We start from the raw sequence: 24,023 nt of genomic DNA on the forward strand, positions 1-24,023 counted from the left end.
TCACTTCATTTTCCTCCCTACAGGATGCCTTTGTGCATGTACACACACACACACACTCACTCACACACACACACACACACACACACACACTCACCCCTCCTTACAACCCTAGTGTGTTAACCCCAACTTCCAGGTACCAGGTAGCACCCACATACTACAATACTATGGAATCTGGACCAGCTGGAAAGTGCATCATGGGGTTGGTGAGCTGGATTTGATGTCCCTCCAAAGAATTGCTTAATTCTTTTTGTAGAAATTGAGATTCAGCCGGGTGTGGTGGCGCACGCTTGTAATCCCCACGCTTGGGAGGCAGAGACAGGAGGATCGCACAGGTTCGAAGCCAGCCGCGCGCGCTGGCTTGGGAGACCCTGTTTCCAAATAAAAATGTAAAAATAGGTCTGGGAGTGTAGCCCGGAGGTAGAAGGGCTTCCAGGAACCCCAGTACCAACAACAACAAAAAAAAGAAATTGAGATTCAGAGAATGATAATGAAGGTGTAGGATGGGGTAAGAAAATGATATTCCAAGGCAATAATGTACAGGATAATCTCATTTTTCTAAAATATATATATTTGTAATAACTATAATTGATAATTAATCAAATGCTTCCTGTAGGCTAAACATCATGCTAAATTATCTCTAAGCATCATTTCAGTCTTAGGCATAATTTTATAAGCTGAGTATTTCAATTATCTCAACATTTTGACCAATGAGAAGCTCCTACTAGGGGGTAGAGCTTGAATTGAAACTCAAGATTGTCTCATTCCCAACTCCTGGTCCTAAGCCACATTTTGTGTGTGTGTGGGGGGGTACTGGGGTTCCTGGAAACCCTTCTACCTCCAGACTACACTCCCAAACCTATTTTTATACTTTATTATTTGGAAACAGGGTCTCTTAAGCCAGTGCGGCTGGCTTCGAACCTGCACGATCCTCCTGTCTCTGCCTCCCAAGTGCAGGGATTACAAGCGTGCACCACCACACCTGGCCTAAGCCACATTTTTGTAATGCTTTTCACATTTATGTGTCTGGAAAAGTGTCTGGAAAATGCCTCATTAATAGTTATCTTTGACAGAATTCTTGCTGATTGCATAGTTTTTCTTTCATTTTATCTCTTTTCTAATTTTTATAATAGAACATATATTATTTATATAGCAATGATAATAGCAAAAAGGCCTTCTTATACCAAGCTGAATATGGCAGTGGCAACCCTGAGTCGTTGGACCACCCTGTCTCCAACAGGGATCTTGGCTGGTAGAATCCCTGTTGATGACCAAGCACATGACAACCATCCCTGTGCTCACATCCTTCCCCTGTTGTTGTCCCCAGGGGAATGTAACTATGGAGGCAGAGTGACTGACGACAAAGACAGGCGTCTCCTGCTGTCCCTTCTGTCCACGTTCTATTGTAAGGAAATTGAACAGGACCATTACTTTCTCGCTCCTGGAGAGATTTACTACATCCCTCCCCATGGCTCCTACCAGGTAAGGGATGGCCTACCTCTTTCCCCCAAAGGGCCCAGTAGTCTTCATATGAAGACTCGGGGCCATGATGTAGCCAACACCAGCCAGGGGTGGCCTTGGGCATCTAACTTGGCTCCATAAGCTGTTTCCAATATTCTAAAAAGCTTACAAGAGAGACATTATTACCATTCAATGAATCCTGATTATTTGGTAGATGAGGTCTTTCAAAATATGGGGTCCATTGGGAGTATTTAGGGGAAGAAAAGGTTGGGTTAGATGGGTCCTTGGCAGTGAACAGGCTGGTGATCGCTATTTGTAAGCAAAAGTTCAGAAGATAGCAAAAGGAGAGAAACAGGAGCAGAGAATGAGAGAGAGAGAGAGAGAGAGAGAGAGAGAGAGAGAGAGAGAGAGAGAGAAGATGAAAACAAGAAATCCAGAGGAAGGAAGAAAAAGTATCTTCCCCAGTTGTTTATTCCATGCCAAAGCCTTATTATTCCTTTATCACCATTTGTCTTCCCATTTACAGATAAGGGGTTTCAGATGACTAGCTCAAGGTTACAAAGGTAGCTTGTGATAGAGCTAGGACCCAAACCCAGTTCGGTAAAACCCTAAAACCGGGAGTACTTGGAGAGCAGAGAGGAAGCCAGGGTTGGAAGGAAAGATACTCAGCCCATCTGCTTTCAGCACTCACTTCCCAGCTGCTGTATAGGAAAAGCTTGGGATATGTTCACCCAGCCTGGTGTGGGGCAGTGCTACTGATACCATGTGATTCCTGTTGGTTTGGGCCCAGCCGGGGCCTGAGTCGTGTGGAACTCTGCATTTACCTCAACTGAAGATTTCCTTTCCAGTCCTATATCGAGTATCTCAGGACGCTCCCCATCACAGCCCGCCCAGAAGTATTCGGCCTCCATGATAATGCCGACATCACCAAGGACAACCAGGAAACCAACCAGCTCTTCCAAGGGGTGCTGCTGACCCTCCCTAGACAGTCAGGAGGGAGTGGAAAGTCCTCGCAGGTAACCAGGCTGTGGGGGAGGAGACAATTCAATTTCCTGGGCACTTTTTTTTTTTTTTTTTTTTTTTTTTTGCAGTACTGGGGATGGAACCCAGGGGCATTCTACCTCCGAGCTAAACCTCCAACCCTATTTTTTATTCTTTATTTTTTTGAAACAAGGTCTCACTGAGTTGCAAAGGGCCTCACTAAGTAGCTGAGGATGTCTGTGAACCGTGATCCTCCTGTCTCAGCCTCCCAAATGCTGGGATTACAAGTGTGCACCACCACACCCAGCTCCTGGGCACTTTTTCATTTAGGGCACACATCTAGTGATGACCAAGAAGATAGAACTAAGTGGAGGCCTGGCAGAGCCCTGAGGGAGAGGAGTGTGCTCTGGACTTACTACTGAGCTAAAAGGGAACCAAGGTTTCCAAAATGTCAACTCTTTCTATATAAGCTTCATGATTTTTTTTGTATATCCACATATCAATTTATACTCACCTATATAATATTTTAAAACTAAACTTACTTTGCTTAAAAACATTTGTTATAAAAACTGTACATTAAGCCAGGTATGGTGGTACACAGCTGTATTCCCAGTACTTGGGAGGCTGAGACAGGAGGATCATAGGTTTGAGGCCAGCCTCAGAAACTAAGTGAGACCCTGTTTGGGAATAAAAAGTAAAAGAGGGCTGGGAGTGTAGTTCAGAGGTAGAATGCTGCTGGGCTCAATTCCCAGTGCTACAAAAGCAAGTTTAAAAAAAAAAAAAAAACCCTGCATATTAGAAGCATAGTTAGAAACTCATCATCATTTCCATAAAATTGTGATAGGCACAAAAAGAAGGCAGGAAGGAGGGAGGGAAAGTCAGATAGTTAATTAAATCCTGAGATTATGTTGCTGGTCAAAGACCTGGAGCTGAGGCCTTGCTGACTTCTTTTATTTTTGGTACCGCGAATTGAACCTAGGGGCATTCTCCCTCTGAATTCCACCCTTAGCCCTTTTTAGTTTTAATTATTTTGAAATAGGGTCTTGCTAAGATGTGAAGGCTGTCCTTAAAGCGTGACCCTCTTGTCTCAGTTTCCCAAGTACTAGGATCACAGGTGTGCACCACACCAGGCTGCTTGCTGAGCTCTTTAAAAAGGGGAAGATCAGCAAGTGCTAAAGTGTTGTTAAATTAGCACCCAGTTAAGACTGTATATTTGAGAGGAATGAAAAGGGAAAGAGAAAAGAGAGTAGTCATTTTCATACTGAGTGATCCAACATTATTTATATTTTGAGTCCTGAAAACATCTAACGCCATTCTGCATACGTCTAGCGGTCCCAGTGTAAATCTGTGGCACACTCACCCGCCTGCCCTCTTCAGTCTCTAAACAAGAGCCCTGAAAGAGAAAGCGGCAAGCTGCAGCCCTTTATGAAGGCAGAGGCAGAGCCAGACCCAGAAACTGTGCCCCGCCTGACACCACTGGCCTCTTCCCTCTCCCACTATGCCCTTCCCTTTTCTGCCACTCAGGCTGCTTTATTTTCAACACCTCGCAGCTGCGAATCTGGCTTACTGGGTTTCTTGATAGGTTTGTGGTGCCATGAGTGGTTATGGGTATGAAGACAAACCAGCCTGGTTGGTGTGTCCCAATATGAGGGTGGGAATTCCCTGTAATAGGAAGAGAGAAGTTTATAGTCCAGCCTTCCGGACCCATAGGCTGGCAGAGCTAGCTGGCTTTCCCACATCCAGGCTCTACTTCTTGTTGGTCTCCTGAGCCTGTCCCCTTATCTACCTAGCTAAGCCAGGTGCTCTAGACTTCTCTTTTTTTTCTTTGGCGGGTCTGGGGATGGAACCCAAGGGAATTTGACCTCAAAGCTACACCCCCTGCCCTATTTTTATTCTTTATTTTGAATACTGGGTCTCACTGAGTTGCAGAGGTCCTCACTAAGTAGCTGAGGCTGTCCACAAACCGCGATCCTCCAGTCTCAGCCTTCCGAATGCTGGGATTACAAGCGTGCGCCACCACGCCCGGCTCTAGACTTGTCTTGATCAATGCTGTGGAAGGACCTATTGCCTTCCCAAGTGTGACTGGCACTGAGAAAGAGTCCCGTCTACGCCAGGAGCTAGTCCCAAAGAGCTGCTGGGACAGCCTCAGCAACTTAGTGAGACTATCAGCAACCCCAATGAGACTCCATTTCAAAAACAAAGAAATAAGCTGAGCATGGTGGCGCACACTTGTAATCCCAGCATTTGGGAGGCTGAGACAGGAGGATTGTGGTTCTGGAACAGCCTCAGCTACGCAGACCCTTTGCAACTCAGTGAGACCCTGTTTTAAAATAAAGAATAATAAAATAGGGCTGAGGGTGTAGCTCAGGGGTAGAATTCCCCTGGGTTCCATTTCCAGTACTGAAAAATAAATAAATAAATAAATAAATAAATAAATAAATAATAAATAGATAGATAGCTGTAGTGTGGCTTGGAGGTAGAATGCCTAAGTTACCCCTCTCACCCCAGAAACTCCTTTCCATGTGTAAACACACAGATGCTTACTACTTTAGATTTATCCAGATAAAACCTCAGCCTGCCGGTTTTTCTTTCTCATTCACATCTCTATTGTCTGAACTTTAAGGATGTGGTTGAAGAGCTGGCCCAGGACATACTCTCCAAGCTTCCCAAAGACTTTGACCTGGAAGAAGTCATGAAGTTGTATCCTGTGGTCTATGAGGAATCTATGAACACTGTCCTAAGACAGGAGCTCATCAGATTCAACAGGTGGGTCTGAGGACCTCTCTTGGATCTTGGGAGTTGGAGCAGGAGGGGAAGGATCTATGAGCAGTAGCTGAGATGGACACTTGATAAGGGGTTGCTATGTAGAGGGAGAGGGAGAGGGAGAGGGGGAGGGGAAGAGGGAGAGGGAGAGGGAGTTATAAATAGAGCCAACCCAGGCATGTGTTAGCCCAGGGTTAACTTGCTCCTTCATTCATGTGGCATCTGTTGTCAAATTAAAACCAATACCAAAAGCAGGCTAATAGTAAAAAAGTGTCATCTGAGCTGCTTTTATTGAGCGCCTAGTCTGGATATGGTTCTAAGCACCATGCGTGGTTCTCATTAAGATCACTCATAGTCTTTGCGAATATGCATAGTTATTAATCCCTCCATCACCATTTTATGAATGAAAAATCTCACTTTGGCCTAATAAGCTACAGTCCAGTCAGACACGAGATCTTCTGCTACTCAGTCTCCCTTAAGGTCACTGGAGCCCTTCTTTGGTGATCGCAGGGGCCTTTTCCAGCCTTTACCACTGGTCATTGCAATGTAAGATTGAGATTTGGAAGGGTTAGGTGGCTCATGCACAGTCACAGAATGGCGGGACTGATTTTAAACTCGGTTCTCTGATTCCAGGGCCCATGCACCCAACCAATATGTAAAGCCAGGGTAAATGTAGCCGGCGGTGGGAAAGTTCATCCCATTGCCTCTTCCACAGAGTTGGGGTGTTGTGGACTGGCCATGGGTCCAAGGGTTTTTGCCCTTCTATTCTAATCCCCTCACCCCTCTTCTCCTCTAGTTACCACAGCGTAAAGCCCAGTGGCATGCTCTTGATTTCTAAATAGTCAAAGCAGAAGGATTATCAGAGACCATATAGGCCAGATGTGGAGGCTGAGGCTCAGAGATGACAGTGACTTAATACAAGGATCAGCAACTCAGAGCCAGTGGATTAAAACTCATCACTTTTGCCACCAGGCCCAAGGTTCTTGCTGCTCTACAAACTTGCTGTCTCCATTTTGCCTCACAGGGTCATTGTTCAGTTTCAGAGACAGTCTTGGCTCTGGAGCACTGGGGAAGCACAGAAATGTCATCTAAAAATTTCTTGGCTTCTTGACTAACCCTAGTCTTAGGGTTCATCTCTAGAGTTGGTAGGCAGGTGGCCATCTGGGGGAACAAACAAGGAATGTAGTATGAGCCTAGGATGAGCCCCCTTCTGTGTGAGCCAGGTGCCTGGGACAACGTCTGTGGCCCTCATGTGTGCAGCCGGACTCCATTGCCACTGCCCACTGTGCCCCAAGGCCCCCAGGGCCACACCTTGGTGGGCACGGATGCCGTCACTGGCCTTTGCCACTGGCTACTGTAATACATGGAAATCGCACAAATGCAATCTTCATCTTCACCAATACTTGACTGTCCGCCCACTGCCTGTTTTTGCCTTTCCACCCAGTGGTATGGGAAGCCAGAATGATTAGGTCACTGTTCAGTTTCTTATTGGGCAGGGAATTTCTTTGAGGCAAGTGTTCCTTCCTTGGGTACCCAAACCTCTAAAGAGCAGAGTTCAAAGTCACAGGAATAGAAAAGCCTGTAGGGAGGTCTTCAGGTGTAATAGAGGGCTGTGGGCTGTGGGGTGAACTTCCAGGGGCAGCGCTGCCCCTCCGTTCCTCAGCAAGCACCTGCACCAAAAATGTCTGCACTCAAAATTCCTCCTGATAGGAATGTTTAGTGACGACCAGTCCAGGAATCCCTTTCCTACATTTGAGTGCTCTCTTGTCCATTGGACTGTGAGTCCATAAATCTTTGAAGCTGACAAGTTCTTTGGGTGGCAGCTCTGTGGCACCATCAGGTGAGCTCCCTGTGTGCTGGGCTGGGCCTTGGAATGCAGAGGACAGAAAGAGAGGCCGGTGATGTTGGCATCTCGCAGGCTGCCCTTTGATTGCCTTTTCTCAGCTGTGCATCTCATCGTCTACAAACGGAACAACTTTGGCAATATGGTTCAAGAGCCCTAAAACTGTATGTGCCCTTTGAGCCAGAAATCCCTTTACCAAGAAAATAATTAGAAATTTGTACAAAGATTGGCATGCATGGGTTTTCTTAGCAATGTTTACAAGTGACAACGTTGTTTACAAGTGACATCTTGAAGTAATGTGTCAACCATAGGGGAATAAATAAAATGAAACCCTTTGTACTCATTAAGAAGGACCACTTAGGTCTCTAATGGATATGGAAAGATTTCTCTATATGCTAAAAGAGAATAACAAAAAGTACTGTAGAGTGACCCCACTTAAAAATGATTTGTGTTCAGAGAAAAAGCTTGAAAGATATATAGCAAAGTTATCTTTAGGTGATGAGGTAAGGGATGACTTAATTTTTCTCAATTGATTGTATATTCATTGTCTGACTATTTAATGAAAGGAGAGCTGAGGTTAGTGTCCTTGGGTGGTTTGGGCCACTGAATGGGGCCGGGCTCAGCCAAATCCTCTGTTCTTACAGGCTGACCAAAGTGGTTCGCAGTAGCCTCATCGATCTCGGCCGAGCTATCAAAGGGCAGGTCCTGATGTCCTCGGAGCTGGAGGACGTCTTCAACAGCATGCTCGTGGGTAAAGTGCCAGCCATGTGGGCTGCCAAGTCCTACCCATCACTGAAGCCACTGGGGGGCTACGTGGCAGACCTCTTGGCTCGCCTGGCCTTCTTCCAGGTACCTGGGAGTCAGGGCACCTAGGCACCGGGCATGCTCACTCAGGTGAAGAGGACATTCTGAATAACAGATTGGGAGCAGGGGTGTGGGGCAGGCAGTCCTGCAGCAATCCCAGATTGAGCACCTGGAAATGGTCTTCCCAGAGTCAGGGCAGGAAAGAGAATTAAAAGTGTCTGGGAAAATTACAGTATATGGAGGCAGGAATCAGAACTAGAAGAAATATCGCAAACTGGTGGTTTATGAGATAGATTTGGCCCATGGATATGCTTGCTTTGGCTACCTGGTAATTTAAAAATTTTGAGCCAATATGTAAACTTCAGAATTATTATTTTATCTTTTTTTTTTTTTTTTTTTTTTTTTTTTTTACTACTGGGGATTGAACCCAGAGGCATTCTTCTCTTGAGCTACACCCCAGCCCCACTTTAGGTTTTATTTTGAAACAGGTTCTCATTAAGTTGCTGTGGCTGGCCACCAATCTGTGATTCTCCTGTATCAGCCTCCCAAGTACTGGGATTATAAGCATGAGCCTCTACTCCTGGCTAAACTTCAGATTTAAAAAAATCTAAATGTAGAGTCTGGGCCAGGCGTGATGGCGCATGTCATCCCAGCACTTGGGAGGCTGAGACAGGAGGGATCCGGGTTCTTGGGCAGCCTCATCTACTTAGTGAGACCCTTTGAAACTCAGTGACACCCTGTTTCAAAATAAAGAATAAAGCCAGGCGTGGTGGCACATGCATGTAATCCCAGCATTTGGGAGGCTGAGAGAGGAGGATCGCAGGTTCGCAGAAAGCCTCAGCTACTTAATGAGACCCTTTGCAACTTGGTGAAACCCTGTTTCAAAATAAAGAATAAGCCGGGCGTGGTGGCACACACTTGTAATCCCCGCGCTTGGGAGGCTGAGACAGGAGGATCCCACAGGTTCAAAGCCAGCCTCAGCTACTTAGTGAGGCTCTCAGCAACTTAGTGAGACCCCGTTTCAAAATAAATAAAAAAAAATAGAGCTGAGGATACAGCTCAGAGGTAGAATGTCCCTGGGTTCAATCCCCAATACTGGGCGGGGCGGGGGGGGGAGCTCATGTTTGTAACTTTTTTTTTTTTTTTTTTGGTGGTACTGGGGATGGAACCCAGGGGCATTCTACCTCTGAGCTATATCTCCAGCCCTATTTTTTATTCTTTATTTTGAAACAGTATCTCACTAAGTTGTGAAGGGCCTCACTAAGTAGCTGAGGCTGGCCACGAACCCAGATCCTCCTGTCTCAGCCTCCCAAATGCTGGGATTACAAGTGTGCGCCACCATGCCCGGCTATGTAACATATTTCTTTATACCTTCATTTACTTATTTTTTTGGTGGTACTGCGGGTGGAACCCAGGGGCTTTCCTACCTCTGGGCTATACTCCCAGACCTATTTTATACTTTATTTGGAAACAGGGTCTCATTAAGTTGCTGAGAGCCTCACTAAATAGCTGAGGCTGGCTTCGAACCTGTGCGATCCTCCCGTCTCAGCCTCTCAAGCGCTGAATTACAAGCGTGCGCCACCACGCCCGGCTCGTTATACCTTATTTAAAAAGTTAGACCAAGAGGCTGCCTATTTCAAGGAAAAGGAGAAAAGGATAGTTATCTTCATGAGACTCATTTGCATTATTTGCCTTTGAATTATCTTTATGGTGTTATTGATTTTGAATTTTTATTTCTATGGCTCTGCAGGAATGGATTGAAAAGGGTCCCCCTGTGGTCTTTTGGATCTCTGGATTCTACTTCACACAGTCTTTTTTGACCGGTGTCTCTCAGAATTATTCCCGAAAATATACCATCCCCATTGACCACATTGGATTTGAATTTGAGGTAGGTGCTTTGGGTTTGGGCAGCTCAGGAACCCACCAGAGAAAGCAGTGTTGCCCACGTCCCAGTAAGTCTAAACGTTTAGGTATGTTATGGTTCGAATGCCTTTGAGAGGCTAAAAATGAAGTATTTAGTATGACTTACCTAGCTCCAAAGGCTATTCTCTACCTAATCAGAGGACTCCCAGGGCTTTGTTTATGCAAAAAGGAATCTTTTCAGAGGAAAATTATGCCACCATCATACCAAGAAAGATGAAAGCATCCTCCCAGGCTGCCTATTCCGTGTGATGGATCCTTCATTGGAAAATGTTAATGCCCTTGGGTAGTCCTTGGAAATGAAAAAACATTCCATTTACAATAATAAAAAAAATTAGAATGTTAAATGGAGCCTGTGCTCTCTGGTTCACCACATCCCCTATTATCCTTCATCTAGACCGTATTCTGCATTTACCTGAAGAAATTTGAGTTTATCACTCTCTATCTAAATAGTGGTATGCTGGGGCTCACTCATACCAACTCACTAGAGCCAGCTGTTGCATTTTTAAGAATTTTGTAGGATGGTTCTTGGTCAGTAGCCTGGAATCAACCATGGTGGGAATGTTTACACCATAAAAACGGGCAAAAACTATAAATAGTTTATTTTCCTATCTCCATTCATAGAACTGCTTTACCAGCCTGCCTCTGAATCATAATATAACCCCTCACTTCAGAGATTTAACTCCAAAAGGGGAAGGGATTGAGTGAGGTCACTGTGCTATAGTTAATGTGGCCACAAGACTCCTACTTTAGTGCTCTCTGTGTGCCCACCATATAACAGGGCAGAAAGCGGACTAGGAACCAGACTGGCTCATGGGTGGCAGGCAGAAGTGTGATCACAGGAGCCCAACTGTCCTCTGAGATGCTTCCTAGTAGAGGCCCACGTTGCAGACAGGTTGCTCTGAGTTGCTGCCCCACGCAGGAAAATGGTAGGTCATGGAATTCACAGCTTCCTACTCTTCCAGGTAACCGCGCAAGAAATGTCCATGGAGAGTAACCCTGAAGATGGGGCCTATATAAAAGGGCTCTTCCTAGAAGGTGCCCGTTGGGACAGGCAAAATATGCAGATTGCAGAGTCTCTCCCTAAAATCCTCTATGACCCGTTGCCCATCATTTGGCTGAAACCTGGGAAGAGTGCGGAGTTTCTGCATCAGAACATTTACGTGTGTCCGGTCTACAAAACGAGTGCTCGGAGAGGTACCCTCTCCACCACAGGCCACTCTACCAACTACGTCCTCTCCATTGAGCTCCCAACAAATGTGCCGCAGAAGCACTGGATAAACCGAGGGGTGGCCTCACTGTGCCAGCTGGATAACTGATGGCGTCCACCTCAAAACAGGAAGTAAAAGGCATTTCATTCTCTACATAACCCGGCCTCCCTTTCTTGAGAATCATATTGTAGGATGAAGATGGTGATGATGGGAATAGACCTATGAGCCAGGTATTCCACAGCAGCCCTATAAAGTAGGTTACCACCCTTGTTTTATGACTGTAGAAATCATGATTCAGAGAAGGGAAGTAATATCCCCATATCAGAGAGCCATGGACCAAGAATTTGAAAACAGGAGTGGTACTCCTTCTGCTTTGGTCATTTTGCTTAAGCTCCCTTGTTCTTCTTCTTCTTCTTTTTTTTTTAATCTTCTATTTCGCTGTAACTTTAACTGAGTTTCAATTACTTATTTCCTAGTCTATCCGCACAGGCTACGACCAAGGCCCCTCAGAGTTTGAGAGGGGCTTGAACTACTATGACTTGTTATGGCTCTTAGTATATTTAAAATGCACATCTTACAACAATCTTGGGTGGCAGGTATTATTATCTTCATTTCACAGATGCAGAGTTCCAGTCAGTGGGAGAACTGGGATCCAACTTCTTTGTGAGCCCACACCATGGGCTGAAGCTTCAGGAAGGAGAGACAAGAGAGCCATGTTTGTTGCATGGCCACAGTGTGCCAGGGTTTGCACCCAGGCCTTATATTTCTCTGGACCCTGTGAGCTGGGAACGATTGTCTCTCCCTTTGAAGGTTGAGGGGAGTTCAGCAACTAGCCTAAACTCACCCAGCTCTTTGACTTTTGCAGGCCGGGTTTTGAGCCCAGGGTTTATTATCTAGCACTTGAACTCAGACATTTTCATCACTACATGCTGCCTCCTGGCCAAGAACTTGGCTGTGTTGCGATGTAGACTCCTGGAAGAGACATCTAGCTCCAACTACATGACTGTGTCCAGGAAATTTCAATTACTTGTTTCTCCCCAAGGCCAGCTGGAAGAGAATCCTGAGGGAGATAAAGATCAAATTCTTGATGTATTTTTCACTAGCTCTCTGGTGGCTCTTTGGCTCTAAGTGGTTCCTCTCGGTGTATTCTATTGGTCTGCCCACAGTTGACAAAAACTGTGAGTCTTAAAGCATCTGTCCTGGCTTCTCTGCCTCTTCACTAGAACAAATGTCCTGACTCAGGATCTTTGATTTTCCTGAACATGGGAAGCTTCTGAGAGCCAAACCCACATATTCCAGAAACCTTCAGTTTCAGTTTTTTCATAGTGCCAACCAAATTCTGATTGAGGAATCTGACTTCTGACTTGGCAAATCATCCAAGTGACCTTAAAGATTAAGTGCAAGGAGACTTCTCCAGTTCTTGCCACCTGGCAAGAGAGACCTTGAGGAGGAGCTAGTCTTCAACTCCCAGGTGCTTAATAGCTATTTTTTCGAGGAAGAAACCTGACTTTTTCCAGGAGAGAAGACCAAAACCAACAAATAGCTGAGATTGTTATGCTATTCCAAATAAGATGGTTAGTCATATGAGATGGAAAGAGGCTCAGAATTCCACATTCCTGGATTTGGGTATGGTAGGTAAGCCACATTGCAGACTATAAAGGAGCTGGCATCAAGGGGGAAGCCAAGAGAACAATTGAATTTTAATTAGTTGTCTAATTCCAGCTTCAGGAATGAAAAGCAGAGGGAGGCAGGGGCTGTCTCATTCCTCAGGGGTCAAAGGACAAAGTGTTTTTGTAATAGATTGCCTTTTTGTAATTTAAGAAATTTTCTGCACTTTGAAAACAAAGATTGCCCTAAATTTGAGGTCATTTTCATTTGGGGCCAATGTGGTAAAATGTCTCCTCCTGGGAAAAAGCAATATGCTCTTCAGAAAACATGGTGAGTTAGAGGCTGGAGCCCTGGGGCAGAGATGGCCAGAAATCAGCTCTGGGAGAAGCAACAGGCCTATAAATAGCTCAGCAGATGACATCAGACAAACCCAGTCACCAAGCTAGTCCTTACTCTTAAAAAAATCTAGCTGTTGAGTAGAAAGTGATGTTCAGTCCTCAGTGATGGGAGAAAATTACATGGAAGGAGATGTAGGAAGCTTCTAAAAGAATAACAGGGTTTTTATAGTCTTGAGAGAAAAGGGGGTGCTATGAGAAATAAAACATAGGTTGCATGGAAGGTGCTATGAAAAATAAAACAGATTGCATGAAACTGACAATTATGGCTTTGTGTAACAGTATGTGCATCTTTGAAAAGGGGCTAGACATGTAGAAGTAACATGTAGGCAAGATTCCTACATGTAAAAGTTCTTTAGAGGTTGGTTGGTCAGCAGGTGGTGTACGTCCATTGTGGAGAAGGCTGGGTAGGAGGGGTGGCTCCTAAATTTAGCAGAGTGAGGCCAAAATTGCAGAGTTGTAATCACCTTGAGTTGCTAGGACAGGGACCATGCTGGAGGTGGGCAGGCCATGGCTCACTTGGGTCAGCACAGCTAGTTGCTACTATATACATGGGTGGACCACTAGATGAAGCATCTGGCTTGAGTTCACAGGCCCTATGTTGCATGGGAAATACTTAACCTCAAACACAAGAACCACCTCCAGGCAGGGAGGTTCTTTCACACTGAAATCTGTTGAAAGGAGAGTGATCAGTAGCCAAAAGAATGGCAGAGTCCTGCCTTCCCATTCAAGCTAGGCTGGGATGGATGCTCAGTGGATAGCCCAAACACCTGCCAGCACATTGTAAATTTTGTCTCTCTTCACCAAAGGCTGATAGCTGCGACTGTAATTAAATATGCATATGCTATTACTCCATTGGTAGAGTATCTTATTGGTTCTCCATGTCATCGTCAAGCCCTGCAATATGAACCCTGTTCATAGCAGGCAAGTTCCAGCTGCTACATCTGAGGTTTCCAAGCCCATTTTGGAAAGAACACATAGATCAAAACTGGCAAAGACTTGTTTTTATTGGGGTATCCACTCTCTTTGGAGGTAAGAAAGAATGACACTGATGCACAAATGACTTGACATGGACTCTCCCCAGCCTCCACACAGGTACAAAATCTTTGTTTTCATCTCTAGTCGTCCCATTTCTACTTAAACATAATTTGAAAGCCAACTCAGACCATGTTCTTTTTAATTATGTTCAAGTCAACTACTCTTACTGAATGCAATGGGTTTCAAGTAACTCATAATGAATGTAATATAAGTTTCAAGTAAGCTTTTCAGGTCCTAAGTGCATCTTAAGCAATCATGGGCTTTAAGATTAGGTAAACATATACATTTAACTAAAGAATGCACTTTTGTGTATGAGAAGGAAGAATGGGTGTCATAAAATTTCCAAGAAAAACCATTATCAATCTAAAGACATACTTTGTTTTTTAAGTACAAGGGATTGAACCCAGGGGTGCTCTACCACTGAGATGTATCCCCAGCCTTTTTTATTTTTATTTGAGATAAGGTCTCACTAAGTTGCCCAGGCTGGCCTTGAATGTGGGATCCTCCTGTCTCAGCCTCCCCATAGCTAGGATTAAGCCCATACAAAAACAACCCACATTTTAGCAAGTTTGTAACTTGAAGAAAAAACCTCAAAACTTCTGAGACTGGTTAATTTTAGAGTAGCCATAAGAATTCCCAGCAACTGGCTAATTTCTTCCATTGGCTGATATGTGATGAATGGCATTCCCATGAAAAGTTTATGATCTTCAGCCTTCCTCTCCCAGGCCTTAGTCCTCTTTCCAAAGGTGACTTCCTTCATGCAAAGGATATGAGGTCTGTGACCTCTAGGGTTAATGTCATCCACTCAGACCAATGGAGAGCTGAGACTGCTATGCCATTCCAAATAGGATGGTTAATCATGTGAGATGGAAAGATGGTCAGAAGCCCATGATAAGACCCTGAAAACCGCAGGGATGTGTAGGTACACGCCATGTCTAAGAACCATTTCTGGAGTTCTGAAGAAGATTCTTGAGATTTTGCCCTTAATCAAGGAGAAGGGTCAGGTCATTGGTTTACATTCCACACTTAGTTGACTCATTCTCAGAAATAAACTGTCTTCTGGTTAAGAAACTTCATCATGAGACTTGAGGTACACTGGCTTAGAAAGTTTCCTCAGTTTCTCCTGGGTTCGAAGTCCCCGACCTCGCAGCGGGGTGAGGCCTGTTGGAGGCAGATGGATCTGAATAATAAGAATAATGATGATTATTAAGAATTCTACTCATGCCTATCTTAACTGAGGATTTACTTGGTGCCATGCTGTCTGCTAAGTGCTAAACCTACCGAGTCATTCATCTTTGTAATCTTTTCACTCATTTACCATAAACTCATAAGGAAATAGCGATTACAGTATGTATGGGCAAGAAAATGAAGTTAAATACTAACTTGCTCAAGTTTGCAATTAAGTGGTAGAACCAGGATTTGAACCCAGATCTGATTCCAGATCTTGTGCTCTTCTTTGCCAGATAGCCTGAAGGATGAATAGTGAGCACATATCACACAGCAAGATGGAAATCCAGAGGGGAAAGAAAAACAGTGCGTGTATGGACAAACATGTTCAGGGCAGAGGGGAAAATCAGGACCAACTTAAATGCCTATTTATAGGAGGCTGGCAAGATTATGGCTGCGACAGTTAATTTTATGTGTCAAGCTGGCCCAGATTATTGTGTCAAACATTATTTCTGGGTGTTCTCTGAGAGTGTTACCAGATGAGATTAACGTTTTAATCAGTGGACTCAGTAGGCTGCCCTCCCTACTGTGGATGGATAGGAGGAGAAATCTGGCCTTTTGCTTCCTGCCTACCCTGTAGAATCTGAGGCATCTCTTCTCTGGCCTCCCTACCTTTATTTCTACCATCAGCCCCTTTTTGTTAGGCCTTCAGACTCAAACTGAATTATACCACTGGCTTTCTCCTGGTCTTCAGCTTGCAGAAAGCAGAATATGGACAATATTCAACCTCCATAACTGTGTGAGGCAATTTCTCATAATACGTCTCCTTTTATATATATCTAGATCTATCTAGATATATGTCTCTATCCTACTGGTTCTGTTTTTCTGAAGAACTCAAATCCAATGGCACCTTCTTACAATAGCATATGAGGTAACTACTTAAAAAGACTGAGGTAAGCTGAGCATGGTGGTACATGACTGTAATTCTAGTACTGGGGAGGCCAAGGCAGGAGGATTGCAGGTTTTAGGCCAGCCTCAGCAACTTAGTGAGACCTTCAGCAACTGAGCAAGACACTGTTTCAAAGAACAAAACCAAAAGATGATAAAAAGGGCTAGGGGTGTAGCGTGGAGGTAGAATGTCCCTGGGTTTAATACCCTGTAGCCCCACCCCCCCCGACACACACAAAGAAGAGATGAAGTAAAATAAGTGGGCAATAAAACAGTATGCCTAGACTCCCATGCATGTGAAGAATATGTGTACATATGAGTATAGAAAAAAGATATATTACCAAATGATTAGGTTGAGCCAATATGATATCAAATTACTGTTCTTCTAGGTCAAAGAGCTAACACTGGCAATTTCAGCTGTTCCAATGTAACAGTTACAGCGCTCACTTCCACAGAGTGAGAATTTTTATAATTTTTACTTTTGACTTTGTGTATTATTTTAATGGCTGAACTTTATTCTTTTAGTAACAACATACCTGCCTTTTAAAACAAAGCAAATAAAATCATTTGCATAAACAGGAGACTGTTAAAAGAGAAAACTATATAAATGTGAGCAGCTTTTCCCTCCCTATGTGGGAAAGCTGGGCAAGAAAAAATCAGGCACTCACTGACATTTTGTTGTGAAGGGATGGCAGCATGCAAAGAGAACTTAGTTCCAACGTGCCGAGTTCTCAGCAAGCACTAGCCCTCTTGATGTACAGTCTCGGGAATAACTGGGTTGATGAGGTATCTACCACCTGTTTACTGGAGTCACACTTACGGGCCTGGGGTAAGGAATCTGGTAATGCAGTCCCATCTCAATCCTGGCTGTGCATTCATCTATGCACTGTTTAATCAGGTCTGTGTCTGTGAGCTAGTAAAAGGAAAAAACAAGTAAGGTTTTTGCATCTTTCTAATGGTACATAAAGTATAGGTCTACAGTTTCTTAAACTTTTTCAGTTCACTAGCCAATATATTAATTATTGATAATTTCTTTGATTCTCAGAACAAAAAGTGTTGACAAATTGAAAAATCAAAAGCAACTTAATATTAAAACTTACCGTGGACTAAACTTTTAAAATAGTTGAAATCAGTAAAAAATGCACATGGTAAAAATAATTCAAATTATACAAAAGGATATAATGATAAAAACTAAGTTTTTCTCCTACTCTTGCCTCGGTTTTTCAGCAGTTTCTTATGTCCTTCCAAGAATATTCTATGCATATATAAGCCCATATGTATATACACAGACTTTTCTTTACACAAATAATAATCCACTTAGTTCTGAGCCCTGTTTTTTCACAAACATAATTTGATGCTCTTTCTATATTTGCACATAAAGAGCTGCCCCATTTTTTAAAACGCTATACAAAATTCCATCATAAGACTTATTAGAATTTAACCAATCTCTTCCTAATGGACACTTAGGTTATTTCTAATATTTTGCTATTATGAACAATTCTGCTGAAGATCCCTCTGAAAATTTTTTTGGATTGCATGCAAATACATTTGAAAAATGAACTCTTAGAGAAAGCACTGCTAGGACAGAGTATCTGTTCATGTATTTTTAATTCGCACACTATTCCCAAGTTACCACCTAGAATTTGCACCAATTTATATTCCCACCAACAATCCATAAATCTATGTTCTCACCAACAATGAATGAGAGGGCTTTTTCACACCTTCCCATATTTATTAACTTTAAAGGAAAACAACAGTTCCAGAAAATGCTGCTTAGAAATCACCTAAGTAAGACACTGGAGAATGATCTACCCTGATCTGCCTCTTGTGTCTCTTATTTTAAATTTTTTTATTTTTTGTGGCACTGGGAATTGAATCCAGGGGCATTCTACTTCTGAGCTAAACCTCTAGCCCTTTTTATATTTTTGTTTTTCAAAACAGGGTCTTGCTAGATTGCTGAGAGTCCTGCTGAGTTGTTGAGGGTAGTCTCAAATCTGTGGTCCTCCTGTCTCAGACTCCCTAATACTGGGATTACAGATGTGCACCACCAGATTAACTCTTGTTTTAGACTATTTGTTGTTCAATCCCGAGAACTGCAAAAACAAAGCAACCACCCCCACCCAAATGTAAAAAGTGCCCTGTAAGGGAAACAAAGGAATAAAAAAGGAATTAAAAAATGTATTCTGAAAAACAGAAAGCCAAATAGGAGAAGGGGAGAATCTGTTTCATTCCGAGGATGGAAAATGAATTAACACGTGGATCTGCGATGAGCTTGCAAATGGGCCTCAAAGTAGAGCTAGGATTGCATCAGCCCAAGAGGACACCCACAGTGAGGTCTGGGCCTATGTGGCTGGGAAATTCCAAGGGAGCTCCAGTCCTGTGGTGCTTGCTGGAGCCCTGGGAAGAGTTCCAGGAATTGCGATGCAGGGAAGCACGGCTGAGTCCTTGGGGCAGAGGCTCAACTTCTGACCTCTGTGCTTCTCAGACACTGCTGCTCTGCTGCCTGCATTAAAAACAGACTTCCATGTTCCCACTACCCACTGGGATTCAGAGCAATTAATGAGATACCTTTGGAATATTAGGCTCAGTGCAATTAAAGGTTACAAAAAAATAAAAAAGCTTGCTTATGCCTATATTAGGGAGTAGGGCAAAAAGATATGGTTAAGGGCCTGAGGGCTCCAGCTTCTAAACAAGGTCATGCTAGAGTACTCCAAATTCAGCCACTCATGGGCTGCCTATATGATTTTTCTCATATCCACACACCACCTATACTAATATTAAAATTTCTCTTTAAATGAACTCTCTTAAGCAATGGTTTTTGTAAAATTCTGGACTGATATTCCTTTTTTTTCCCTCTAATACATGCTAAAATGAGCACATATCTTAAAATTAGGAATCAGTGTCTCTCTTCTCTGTACCCCCGAATAATCTCACATATCATCAGTGGCATTTTACCTCCCTCTGGCTCACCTCGTGGACCAGTCCAAGGAGAGAGGCATAGTGCGTTTGGTACTACACGCCTGACCACTCTAAACATCACAGCTTGGCCTACTCCACCTAACATCAGCACTCGTACTAGCCAGCAGTTGGGCAAATCATCTTAAATGAAGCTTATTTTATAATGAAGTGTCGACTATCTCAAAATTCAAAGAACAGTTTCTACTGAATGCTTATTGGATCTTTTGTATCATTATTAAAAAAAAGTTGTAAATCAACCCATTTTAAGTTGGGGACCTTCTGTGTATGTGTACTAATAAGTTAATTATATATATGCCAGGCATGGTGGCATATATATAATATATAATATATATAATATATAATATATAATATATAATATATATACATATATACATATATACATATATACATATATACATATATATATATATATATATATATATATATATATAATCCCAGTACTTGGTATCCCAAGACAGGAAGATCACAGGTTTGAGAATAGCCTCAGCAAATATTGACTCTCAGAAATCTAGTGACACCCTGTTTCAAAAACAAAAACCAAAAGGGCTAGGGGTATAGCATGGAGGTAGAATGCCCTGAATTCAACTCCCAGTACCCCCTCCCACACACATGATTAAGAGTAAATATATATATATAAATACACATTTTTAAAGAATGATGAAGAATGAAATAAAAAATAAACACAAGCTGGGTGTTGTGGCACATGTTTGTAATCCCAGTACTTGGGAAGCTGAGACAGAAAGATCACAGGTTCATGGCCAGCCTCAGCTACTTGAGGCCCTCCACAACTTAGTGAGACCCTGTTTCAAAAAAAAAAGAATAAAAAATAGGGGGGAATGTAGCTCAGATACCCAGGGTGTAGGTTCAATTCCTAATTCTACACACACACACACACACACACACACACACACACATCCCACAAACAAACAAACAAACCCCTCACAAGTGGCAGCTATAGTATTTTCTTTCTACTCTTCAAAGGACTGTTTTAGGACCTTGTAGGGTCTATAAACTTTGGTTTGGCAAGCATGGTCTATGCTGGTAACAGAAAGTCTGGAGAAGCTGGAGAAGGGTCAGAAGAAAGAAATTTCATTTCATTACCAAGTTGGCCTTAAAAACATGGAGGCTAGCTCGGTGTGGTGGTGCATACTTGTAATCCTAGTACTTGGGAGGCTGAGACAGGAGGATCGCAGGTGGCCATTCCATAACTTAGTGAGACGCTGTTTCAAAAATAAATAATAAAAATATAGGGCTGGGGGTGTAGCTTGAAGGCAGACTGCTTCTGGGTTCTATCCCCCAGTAACAAAAACAACAAGAAACAAACCAACAAACAAAAAACAAAATGGAAGCCTCAGGGATTCCAAGAATGAAAAGGTACTTTATTTATTTTTTTGTGGTACTGGGGCTAGGACCCAGGGGCATTCTACCTTTGAGCAACACCCCTAGCCCTATTATTTATTCTTTATTTTGAAACAGGGTCCCAGTGAGTTGCAAAGGGCCTCACTAAGTAGCTGAAACTGTCTATGAACCACAATCCTCTTGTCTCAGCCTTCCGAATGAATGCTGGGATTACAAGCGTGTGCGCCACCATGCCCGGCTGGGAAGGTATTTTAGATTAGGAGGCTTTTGTAATTTTATAATCTCATCTAACTCTGAAACATCTTCAAGGGACCCTGCCTTGGTTTTGCTCATTTTGACATCCCTCATGTCTAGTCTGGTGTCTGGCACGCCCTGGGCACTTGAATGAGGAATAAGACAGAGGCTGTGGAGGGTAGCAGAGTATGGCAGAAAGGGGCGGGTTGGCAGGGAGGTGCTTCCGTGGAGAGATGACTTCTGCTTTGGACCATCAGGTGTGGAGAGGTCCTGCAGGGGGCTGCTCAGAGGCCACGCTGCATATTCAGATGCGAGGACTGAAAAGATCAGGTGTTTGCGTTTCGGCCTTACTGCAGAGGGCTGGCTCACCTTTGGAGGACCCTCTGGCTGGTGGGAGTGTGGAGAAGACTGGGACAAAGAGAATCAGAGGTCAGGAAGGGAGATGTAGTGACAGCAGACTGAAGTTCCACTAGGCAAACAGCGATAGCACCGAATCCACAGATCCCTAGGAGGCTGAAGAGAAGGTAGCCAGAGCCTCCTGGCCCCGTGGTGCCTGGCAGTCTTCCTAGGGAGCTAACAGCGAACGCATTATGGCTCGCTGGGGTGGGTCAGATCTGGCTTCCTGGTGTGCAGGGGTGCAGTTCGGTCACACTAACTAACGGAGGCACTATTTTACCCAACTCTGTGGCCCCAAAGGGCAACATCACTCTGCTAGCCAGAAGCCTGAGTTCAAAGCTGAGTTATGAAAGGAACCCTGTGTCTTAATTCTATTCTCTTCCCTCTAAATGGGGTTATATTTGGAGGTTTTGACTAGTTTATGGGTTGAAAAGCCATTTCACTGTGCACCTCCTGTGGGAGTGGCTGGCAAGAGGCGCAGTGTGTGAGGAGCGGCTTTTAACTGAAAACTCTCCATGGCCTGGCTTATGCCGCCTGGCTTCCAGGGTCTTCTGAGGACCCTGGGCCCCTTTGCAGCAGACTGAGACCTGGAACAAGTGAAGAATGGAACCCCGCTGGTTTTGGCTTTCTGGGCATGCTGGCCAGGCTGCGCTCCGCCTCTCTGACTTGCGCTGCTCAGTCCTCCTCAGCTCAAGACGGAAAAGAAACGATGGAATGCCACAAACATCCACTCCCCTCCTTGCAACCTCTACCTCGGGCCTACTTACGTCTTTGTTTTTCTGGAACAGCGTCCTGGCTTCATTTAGTATGTACTGCTTTTCTTTGATGGTGTCTTCCATCTGTCCTGAAGCCGCCTGCCATCTCCTCGCGAGCCTGAAAATGCGGCGGTAGAGGCCAAGTACTTCCTGTCGTGTTGCCGTTGTCATCCTCAGACAGACCAAAATAGAAGAAGGAAAATCTGCATAAAAATGCAGTTTGACAGTAGGCAGCTAGGCAGATGTACTTTTCTTTCTTTCTTTTTATTTTTCAAATCAAGACCTTTAATTAGTCTAGAAATAACTGCTCTTTCTCAACAGATCTGTTGGGTAGCATTGTCAGAACGGTGTATAGTAGGAACACCAGCAATCTCTTGGTACGTGGTACCGAGGACTGAGTCCAGGGGCATTCTACCTCTGATCTACATCCCCAGCCCTTTTTTACGTGTTGTTTTGCAACAGGGTGGTTGCTGAGAGTCTTGCTATGTTGCTGAAGCTGTCTTCGAACCTGTGATCCTCCTGTCTTCGCCTCTCAAGTACAAGCATTACAGGTGTGTGCCACCATGTTTGGCTACATTTACCATTCTTTAGAACAAGTCTTGGCAGAATACCTTGGAAATGATGTGGTATCCTGGCAAAATCACACCATTAACCTGAGTGCCTAGGAGAGGGCACATTTTGGATGATTGAAATTTCTGGTAAAGTGAGTTCTGGGATTTCACGCACAGGTCATGAGCTAAAGTACCTCCAGGGCCTGGCAGGCAACACATATGAGGGGATGTGGCTGGATGGGAGTAGTAGCCAACTAGGTACGATATGCCCCCTGAAAGGGGACAGCTGCTACTTACTCCAGCCAGCTTTTGCCATGCAAAGATGAGGGCCTAGGGATGTCGAGATTTCCTCATAGTTTAAAAATAGGTGGCAATCCAAATTCTTTTTTAATTTTTAAATAACAAGAATAAAATGCATGTTAATAAAAATACTTCTGCCAAAATATTTGTCTCAGAGGTCATTATGAACAATAAAAATAATAAAAAAAACAACAAAAAGGCCTACTGGTGTGATTTTTATTTAGCGTTCCAGAAGAATGGAAGTCTACATAAAGCTTTTGAATGGTAAACTGCTCAGTAATAAGGTACGCAATGTCCACTATACCCAATCTGGGTCCAATATATTGCTTGACATTTTAAATTTTTACCTAGCCTTTAAATTATTTTCTTAGTCGTTCTGTATAGCATCACTTCTTTTTCTCTTAATATCTGCTTCCTTGAGTTTTTTAATGGCAATCCAAATTTTTATAATTTTGAAATTTCAAAAAAGACATTAAATCATTATTTTTGAAAGTGTAAGCATTAAGATTAAACAAAATGACTCTACAGGCTCAGACCCACTCACAGGCTGTCAGGCTGAGACTTTCTTTTTGGTGGTACTAGGGATGGAATCCAAGACCTCACACACACTAGGCAAGTGCTCTACCACTGAGCTACATCCCTGACTCTTTTTGTTTGTTTGTTTGTTTTGGTGGTACTATGGATGAAACCCAGGAGCATTCTACCTCTGAGCTACATCCCAGCCCTATTTTTTATTCTTTATTTTGAAACAGGGTCTCTCTGAGTTGCATTGGGCCTCCCTAAGTAGCTGAAGCTGGCTGTGAACCACAATCTTCCTGTCACAGCCTCCCGAATGCTGGGATTACAAGCATGCGCCACCATGCCCGGCTCACACCCCTGGCTCTTTTAAAAAAATTTTTTGAGACAGGATCTTGCTAAGTTACTCAGGCTTGTCTTGAACTTATGATCCTCCTGCCTCAGCCTCTTGTATGGCTGGGATTACAGGTATGTACCACCATGTCCAACAGGTAGTGATTTCTCTTAGTTTACCATAACCTTTTATAAAATATTTCTCAAAATTGTTCGTCTGCTTTTTTGTCCAATAAAAACTGCACAATAAGTACAACTACAAATCTTTTTGGTGACTGAAGATCCCTCTGGGTTTTTCCTCTGAAACATCAGTTTTAATTTTAGAGGGTTTGGCTAAATGAGAACTGACTTCAGTATATTCCCTCAAGCTAATTATAGTTTTTAAAGTAAAATTCCTGTCACTTTTAAGTTCTTTTTATCCTGAAATATTTCAATACAAAAATATAGAGAATAATATAACAACA

The 24,023-nt window shown here is 43.5% G+C and overlaps 2 protein-coding genes across 3 annotated transcripts in view; one reads left to right on the top strand and one right to left on the bottom strand.

Annotated features, from left to right (window-relative positions):
- The window catches only part of DNAH3 (dynein axonemal heavy chain 3), a gene marked incomplete at its 3' end in the record, with an annotated part of 165,802 nt that extends 154,714 nt beyond the window's left edge, over positions 1–11,088 (top strand). The window contains exons 56-61 of the mRNA XM_080704314.1: positions 1,325–1,479; positions 2,307–2,474; positions 5,063–5,205; positions 7,690–7,894; positions 9,600–9,737; positions 10,735–11,088. Of these exons, the coding sequence (XP_080560440.1) occupies positions 1,325–1,479; positions 2,307–2,474; positions 5,063–5,205; positions 7,690–7,894; positions 9,600–9,737; positions 10,735–11,088 (1,163 nt within the window). The remainder of the gene's footprint in view (positions 1–1,324; positions 1,480–2,306; positions 2,475–5,062; positions 5,206–7,689; positions 7,895–9,599; positions 9,738–10,734) is intronic.
- A 3,996-nt stretch (positions 11,089–15,084) lies between these two features.
- On the bottom strand, positions 15,085–22,030 carry LYRM1 (LYR motif containing 1; the record flags this gene model as incomplete). Of its 2 annotated transcripts, none has more annotated exons than XM_080704464.1 (3): positions 15,085–15,201; positions 16,957–17,049; positions 21,872–22,030. In XM_080704464.1, 3 exons carry the CDS (start codon positions 22,028–22,030, stop codon positions 15,085–15,087), a joined length of 369 nt encoding a protein of 122 aa, XP_080560590.1. The 2 variants fall into 2 exon arrangements, with proteins under 2 accessions (XP_080560590.1, XP_080560589.1); XM_080704463.1 differs by having other exon boundaries at positions 21,857–22,030.
- Positions 22,031–24,023: the final 1,993 nt, after the last annotated feature.

This window comes from Muscardinus avellanarius (genome assembly GCF_963383645.1).
Source record: "Muscardinus avellanarius genome assembly, chromosome: 10".
NCBI classification, from domain to species: Eukaryota; Metazoa; Chordata; class Mammalia; order Rodentia; family Gliridae; genus Muscardinus; species Muscardinus avellanarius.